This window comes from Sphaeroforma arctica (genome assembly GCF_001186125.1).
Source record: "Sphaeroforma arctica JP610 unplaced genomic scaffold supercont1.60, whole genome shotgun sequence".
Classification (NCBI taxonomy): Eukaryota; class Ichthyosporea; order Ichthyophonida; genus Sphaeroforma; species Sphaeroforma arctica.
Genome location: NW_014040498.1, coordinates 47032 through 55612, shown reverse-complemented (window position 1 = coordinate 55612; position 8581 = coordinate 47032). Strand labels below are relative to the sequence as shown.

The 8581-nt window shown below is 37.9% G+C and overlaps 2 protein-coding genes across 2 annotated transcripts in view; both read left to right on the top strand.

Annotated features, from left to right (window-relative positions):
- The first annotated feature begins 4639 nt into the window (after positions 1 to 4639).
- Positions 4640 to 6401, top strand: SARC_01500 (hypothetical protein). Its single transcript, XM_014304768.1, has one exon. The coding sequence runs from the start codon at positions 4702 to 4704 to the stop codon at positions 6229 to 6231; it is 1530 nt and encodes a 509-aa protein (XP_014160243.1). The 5' UTR covers positions 4640 to 4701; the 3' UTR covers positions 6232 to 6401.
- A 1400-nt stretch (positions 6402 to 7801) lies between these two features.
- The window catches only part of SARC_01499 (hypothetical protein), a gene marked incomplete at both ends in the record, with an annotated part of 1354 nt that continues 574 nt past the window's right edge, over positions 7802 to 8581 (top strand). The window contains one exon of the mRNA XM_014304767.1: positions 7802 to 8165. Coding sequence (XP_014160242.1) covers positions 7802 to 8165 — 364 coding nt within the window. The remainder of the gene's footprint in view (positions 8166 to 8581) is intronic.

Genomic DNA, 8581 nt, shown 5'->3' with positions numbered 1-8581 from the left:
ACACACACACACACAATATATATATATATATATATATATAGTATATATATATATATATATATATATATATATATATATATGAATGTATGAACGTGTGGTGCACGTATGTGCATAACACTATTTTTTTTCACTCTCTAAATATTTTTCAAGAACGACGGCTATAAATTATGCTCTGATATGGTTATGAATGCGAGAAAGGTGCGTACCTTCTTAGTCTTGGCAAGTAATTGTGCCGTCCGTGACTCGTACAGATGCTCACATAGTGCACAGGTGCGCTGATTCATGCACACACATTCTCTCGCTTGGCTAGTTTCCATAGTTGTGAACGTACACGTGCTCAAGAAGGAACAATAAATATTTAGGCGGGCTTTGTATTTCAAAACCCAAAGCCCCCGTCACCGGAAAATCGGTCGCCAGCCGTAAAACCCGTAAATAACTGCCGTAGATTAGAATATTAACCTATTTTTTTTCCAGAAACTAGAAGCCGGAGCAAGAGATATATGTACGTCACAAAGATCACAATCCATCATCTCATTTTGCTTTTGTTTTGTAACAAAAAATACAAAAGAGATGATTTTATTATATATTTATATATTATGTACATAGAGGTTTTTAAATACATATAACGACTATGTCACGGAGATACCGATTGTGACAACACCACAGTCGTCAGATAAATAAGCGATATTATTCATAAATGATAATATATCATTCACAAGAAGTGTATTGATTTATTACATATTATATTTGAATTGCTCCTGTTAGTTACTGTTGGCTGCCTGTAGCTCTACCCTCTACTAGTTGAAACAGGGAGAGGCTAGAGATTGTATTCACCTAATAAACAACAATAATTGTGACATATATGTCATATATGATATAGGTGGCCTGGACTATTGTACACTGTTAGCATCATTGTCTATCCGATGGCTAAAATAGAATAGCATATCACTCTGCACGAGCACTTGATTTTACTTTGTTCAGTTTATTATATTGTATCACGCAATGGGATATAAATTGTAAAAAAGGACATAACAGATAACTTTCTTTCTCTTTCTTTTGTATCAGTACAAGGAAATACATTGGCAATGGTCAGAATACAGGCTGAATATATTTCAAGATAACACCCTATCATATGTAGATTTGTAGCGTAATATTGAAACTACCGTTTAGAAATATCTGTCACAGCCATCTTGGGCAATAGTCCAATCAGCCTTTTATTTTGTAAAATATGATTCTCTCTCTAGACCTGTCTAGAGAGGGTCATGGTTGATTGTCACAGATTAAATAGGCCTTGCGATGGATCTTCTTCTCTCAATCTTTAGTTTGTGTTTTAAATTTATCTTCCGCGTGTTAACTGTCAATAGCGATACAAATTATTATAAATAGTTTTAGCTGCCAACTGCCACATCGAATCTACGCCTTATTGTACATAAAAGAATACCATATAGGCAGTAGCACCAACAGTCCAACATTAACCACTATTTTGAAAATGGGTGTTACATAACCACTATTTTGAAAATGGGTGTTACATAACCACTATTTAAAAAAATGGGTGTAACATAAGCATTCCACAAATACACAGGCACACACGACTACACGCACGCAGTCACACCGTCACACACACAAGTCGCAAGTTCGACCAACACAATTCACAATGAAATCTTCATTCTTCACACGATTTGTTTTTGTTGTCGTTTTCATAGCCTTCTGAAAATAGAACATCGTTTTATATAAATAAATAATAAAACAAAACAAAACAGAACAAACAAAACAAAACAAAAAACAAAACAAAACAGAACAAACAAAACAAACCAAAAAACAAACCAAATTGTGTGTAAAATGCACATGCTCGTGTGAATACATGCGAATATAAAGTCTAATAAAAGCTTCTAAATCACGTGGGGGGAGAGGGGGGGTTTATATATATATTTTTTACAATATAATTCATTGTTCAATTTTCAGAAGCTATGTAAATAAATAAAATTTAAAAAAAAGGAAAACGCTCATAAGTTAAATTCTACCCGTTGAATGTTGAACGTTGAACGTATATTATTATAGTTCAGTCCAGTTTATAAGAGAAGGGATCAAATTCCAGGTTAAAAGCATGTTACCAAGCTTAAATTCTAGGTCAAGCATGCCACCAAATTTTGTCCATATGCCCGCAGACTCTCATTTATTGATCTATACAGATAACACTGCATTTTGTCACTACATATGTGGCTAAATATACGGTAAATATTTAGTATGTAGGTGCACTATCTATAGGTCGCGGTGACCGATTTTTTTAGGCCAATATGTGTAGCATTTATTTATATACGTTCCTACATTTTTAATTGACCCGATAAACGTTAATAAACGTTATGAGGAAATATAATAAAATACATGATGTTTATAAAAACGAAATCCGGTTTTGTTTTATTCTGTATTGTTTAATTTAAAATAGAAAAACACATAGCCTTCTGAGAATAGAACAAAAATAACAAAACAAAACAAAACAAAACAAAACAAAACAAAACAAAACAAAACAAAACAAAACAAAACAAAACAAAACAAAGAGCTCCAGAGGCAGCAAATGTTTCAATTTTCAAACAGTCAAGGCCAGGCTCAACGGGATAAATAAAGGCGGAAAGCAGGTAAATACAAGGGCTTTTATTTGTTTTTTTTAATAAAACAAATATAAATATTAGAATAGTAAATACCATAAATAGTTGTTACAGGTTTCTACAACATGTAAATAATGAATATATGCCGGACTCTCGGGCGGTCGGGCCTCGGTCCTCAGAGCCTCGGAGGCCTGGTCACTATCGGTGGTCGGCTGGTCGCCGATCGGTCAGTAGGAGTGTATGTAGGACTCGACTCTCTCGCTCTGGAGTAGAGAGAGAGAGGAGTGTGTAGGCTGTAGGCTGTAGACCGTAGGCCGTAGGGCTGTTGTTTTTGTCTGACAGAAATAACTAGTTGTCTTACTGGTGAGTCGTGAGTCGCGAGTCGTGACTGGTGAGTCGTGACTGGCGAACTGAATTACTGATAAAATTCAATCTGAAACCTGCTGGGGGCTGGGAAGACTCGCATACATACCCGGACCCTGGTCGTCTGGAACTAAAGACTAGGGCTAATTTTGCCCCAGAGTACGCTCCAGACGGTCCAGCCGTCCAGACCAAATAAATAGACAATATTGCTCGATACATAGAGTATTCTTTTTTTTTGACTATTCTTTTTACAAAATATTTTTTTTCAGTGAATTGTGAGTATGTATATGTTAGTCTGAAACTCGGAATACAGTGAATACTGAAAAGTGAATAGTGGCCGACTAATTTGGAAAAAGTATGACGCTTCAAATATAGATTCAAAGGAATATATTTTAATTAGACAAATATCAATACGTCATCATTATAACGTTAGCGATTGGATGCACAACATACCAGAACAGATTAACAATTTTAAATACGCACCAATGCACCAAGTTTATAGGGCATAGTCCATAAAGTGCAGGGAGATGGTCCTCGACAAGGCCAGTTCAAACAGTCTCAGACCTCAGTCTCAGACCTCAAGTCCTCAAGCAGTCCTCGAACTCCTCATTTGCAACTTTCATTTCTTTTGCAACTCAATTCCGCACTCAGTGCAATTAGCCCTAAATCGGACCCGAAGGCTCTGGGCCTCAGCCCCAATACCAGGGCCCAGGAATCACGATGGGATAACCTTTATTTAGTCATTGTTTTAAAAAAATTAAAAGAATAAACCTATTTTTCTATACATCATGTATACGTATATATTTATTTACAAAATGGCCTCAAATGGCCAATGGGGTCAGTCATTTTGTTTTGAACTTTATAAAAAAATCCTTCGCTTTGTATTCTATTTTTATATTTTTGGGGTTTTAAAAATAATAGTATGAGAAATATATGTATAGATAGTATAATCAGCGTCAGTGTCAAATGTCATATATTTTTACAGGTATAACGTAACTCTGACTCTATATCTGCTCGTAGAGCGCACGTACTTGAGTTTGTACAATGAGTAAGATCTAATTGGTGATGAACAATCAATTTCTGACTCACCCGTGAATCCTTTTTACTCAACACTTGAACAGCAACCACAGTCAACCGTCAACGATGAATCGATGATTTTCTGAGGAGTTTGAAATGGGGTTTGTTTGGTTATTGGCTCAAGCCAAAAAAAGTTGGTTGTTTTACAGTGCTTTGGCACCTTTTTAGAGAGTGTGGGATTGCCGTGAGCCTGTGAGGGCGCGGACTCGGAGTGAGGACAAATTGAGGCCAAAAGTTGCACAACTGCTTGAAAATGCATTAGGGGCGTTACTCATAAACCCAATATTTTACACAGAAAGGCCTATTTTCTCGCACTTCCCCCCGGATGCCGGGGCAATCAGTCGCAGCGTGAAATAATTTGTTGGAAAATAAAAGTCAAAGTAAATAAATAGTAGAGTTACTACATAGAGTACTATTGTCCCTTTTGTAATAGAGATTATTAGGACAGTTACTCGGCGAGTTGGGAGTCCGGGAGTCCGAACACAGGTGGTCAAATTTCGACGTGTGGTTGAAAAATAGCGCCTATGTATGGAATATGAACTGATGAAAAGTATATAACTATTTCTCTTTCAAAATTATATCTCATATATATATATATATGCACTATACAACCGTTAACAACCACAGAATCTAATCAGTACGTATATATACAAAGACAATGAGTCTAATTTTCGGTAGGCGGACTAGTTCAGGATTACTTCCCTCTCACTCACGACGTAACAATGAAAAGAATGATAAGTTTTTTTTCATAACAAAGGTTGCAGCTGTATTCGTTGTGAGTGCTGTAGCGATCTTTTACTTCGTAGCTAAACCAACATACACGGAAACATCTGATGTTTCGATTGATATAGTAGATTTTGGTGCTACCGCCCAAGTACAACCGGGTAACAGTAAGGCGGATAGCGCTCTGGCCTTCGATAAAGATGAAGAAATTTTAAATAGCATTGAGGATGAGACGATCAACCAGGTCAACGATCTAGTAGCGGCTGATACTCCTAAACCCGAGCCCCTGGAGGGTATGAAGTACGGTGCAGTTAGGCTGCCCAGTGGTCGTGCGGTGAACTTTGTAGGTTCAGTGTGTGTAGGTAGAGCAGAACTAGCATACGTTTTCGACACTGAAGTGGAGGCTGCACATATGAAAGACTGTTGCTTCGGCAATGCCGGCACGAAGCACTGTACAGCTGTCGAGATTGGCTTGTGTCAATCTATGCAGACCAAGATACGGCAATATGCGAGTAAACCAGGACGCGATATTCAGTTCTGGACCAAAAAAGAAGTAGAACAAAAGAAGTTGCGCGTATTACCAGGATTAACCTTGTGGGCGAATACCGTCACCGACAACGAGCAAATTGGACATTTGATCAACAAGGACCTTTTGTTTTTCAATCTGCACAATGATGTTGAGCACATGCCCAAAATCGATTACTTCGTATTCCCAAAGATGGCTGCTCCCCAGGGTCCCCATGCGGTACAGTTCACGGAGACCATACTTGGTGAGATGTGGGAGAAAAACACATTCTGGGGTGACCAAATACAACGCAAAAAGGATTTCCCGGATCACATGGTTTGCTTTGAGAGGGCAGTAGAGGGCGAGGTGCTACATGACGAAACCGTGTTTGACAATATGGCTCAAGGCGATCAGTTTAGGCAATTTGCGGTGGAGAATTTAGGAGCGAAGCACTTTGGTGAAGGCTGCCCGCCGTTAGACGCTGTCGTGTTGCGCAGAACGGAGGGGACCGGTCTGAGGAGCATTCTGAATTACGATGTGATCGATCGAGTATTCAAGAGGAACGGCATCAATAGTTACAAAAATGTTACTGTTGCAGGTGCGGATGATACTACGGCACATGTGAACGTCTTTAGTAATTTTGGTTTGATGGTAGCGTCACACTCTTCTCAGCTAAAGAATCTCATTTTCTCGGCTAAAAACTCGATAGTGATCGAGACCAAGGGTACTGAAGTGGGTTACATGGACCCCTCACCTTTTCAGGAGGGTGTAGACGAGCCCTTGGGCATCATTTACAAGGTCAGTAATGGACACAAACCAGACTATACCAGTTGTCCCGAGGATCATGGCTGTACCAAACTCAAGAAATACAAGGTGGACTACTGGCTGGACGAAGAAGTATTTGAAGCTGATCTTCTCAAGGTGTTAGAGATCAGGCGAGAGCGCTGTGGTGAACTTTAGTCTATGTACTCTGAAAAAAAAGTCACGACAACGTTTAGCCCTTGGAAAAACCGGGCATCGTTATTCTATCGACACAGTGTGTCTTATTATTTGGGCGAACTACTGCCCTATACTGCATGAACAAATTTATTGTATGAATAAAATCATTTTTTACTTTTCGAGTCAAGTGGAATCAGAACACGATGGAGCTTAGAATTTAAATGGCTTTGTGCCATTTTGAACTGTGAAATAATCGATTTAAAGTAGAATTACTCAAAAACAACTGTACAAGACCATGGCGGCAGGGAAATCTCATCTTCAAAATTCTATGCACCAACATGTACAAGACTCGTCTTCAAAATTCTATGTATGAATTAAAAAAACAAATTAAGGCTAGGTTTGATTTTAACATCGTGCCAACTTTATTTTCGTGCTAACAGATGGCTGACAAGCATCCGGCGTTATGTAAAATAGATATAGTGTAATACCTCATTAAAAAATATTGATACTGCCGGACTGAAGGTAGTATTGATACTGCCGTACTGAAGGTAGTATTGATACTGCCGTACTGAAGGTAGTAGTACTGCACGCACATATTCACTACAATCACATGTACATTTTTATAAACACGCGTATGTATAACTATAAATACATCATATAATTATACTCTTTTACTGCTGTAAAGTGTAAAACTGTAAATACAGATTACCTCTCTGACGACTGACAGTCTGACTCTCTCTCACAGGACAGAGTATTTAAATATGTAGAGAGAGAGAGAGAGATGTTTCTTTTGATCAGTTTTGCCCGAGATGACCTATATAAAAATAACTACTCTACTTCACCGATTTCATCATCATGCATTGTGCCCTGTTAGCAAGGGCCTGGGCGGACTGGGCCCTGGAGTCCTGGGCCAGGGGCCCAGGGCACCAGCCGCCAGGCCCACATATTATTTTCAATTTAACCCCGAAAGGATGAGGATTTTCTATAAATCGAGGGTCATTTGTGGGTTCTTTTATACATGCCCTAACTTTGTTACTAATTGTCCGTTTGCCTCAAGTCCTACGTCGTTGGAGAGGTAATTTCCTGGAGAACACGCCTGGAACGAGAGATATAGAGTATTGCCCAATCAAATTCAATTTATATCCTGGAGAGTAGACCAATGTCGGAAAATACGGGAATTATACATAAACTAAAATTTTGGGCCTTACTCGATTGTACCTCGCTTTCAAAATCAGACTTTTATCAAAAATGAATGACTAAATATATTTGTATGGGAAACTGGTACAGGGACTGAGAGACTAAAAATAGACCGAAATACATCAAAATACGGATTCGAATTTACTCAGAGTAGTAAGTTTTTAAATTTTGCGAGTCCTGAAGATGATAGACGAATAAGATATCAGCGATTATAGGTACACTTTGAAATATTTATTTTTCTTCAAAAAACGTATCTTGTGTTTTGTAATGCCGCTATTTGTCATTCTGCACACAGAGGTAAACGGCAACGCGATTCTTCTATTATTTGTATGCCACCAAAAGAAATCGCTACCCACCACAGGTGGGTATTGTTAGGTGTATAAAGTAAGCAACCATGGAGCTATATCAAGAACCTGAGTGGGGTTTACTGCATTCTGATAGTGAGGAGGAAGATGATGGCGTTCCAAATACAAGGAAGAACGTGCGCGTAGAAGGTTGGAAATGGTCAAAAGAACCTACTGTGATGCGCATAAATAGTGTTTCCGATTATATCAACCAAAAAGCGAATGATGATATTGCTACAATATGTAAGCGAGTTGAACAACAAGCGCTTATCAACAACATTGACATTGGTGGCGATGATGAACTAGTCAAACTGTTAGTTGATCGCACAATCCCTAGAGATGCTATGTCTGTTTTAGCAGCTGATGTAAATGAGACATTTACACGCGCTACCACCCCACCGGACTTTGTTGATGGTGTTTCGCTGCAAAAATTTCTACTCGAATACTTCACGTTGTGTAGTTATAGAATGGGTCATGGCAAACTATGGGGCGGAGTGGCTAGAGTTAAACCTTACAGAACACTAGGAGAAAAGAGATTTCCGGAAATTTATAGAGCAATTGAAACTCCAAACTGTGTACATATTGACGTTGAAGAGGGATTTCAGCCTTTTGCTGCACACGATCCAACATTGGAGCTCTTCGAAATACATTTTAGTAGATCCTGATCAAAAATTGCATTTATGATCAATAAATACAATATATATATATATATATATATATATATATATATATATATATATATATATATATATATATATATATATATATATATATATATATATATATATATATATATATATATATATATATATATATATATATATATATAT

Excerpts from the sequence above, each read along its gene's own strand:
- SARC_01500 (XM_014304768.1), top strand. The coding sequence starts at position 4,702 with ATGAGTCTAATTTTCGGTAGGCGGACTAGTTCAGGATTACTTCCCTCT.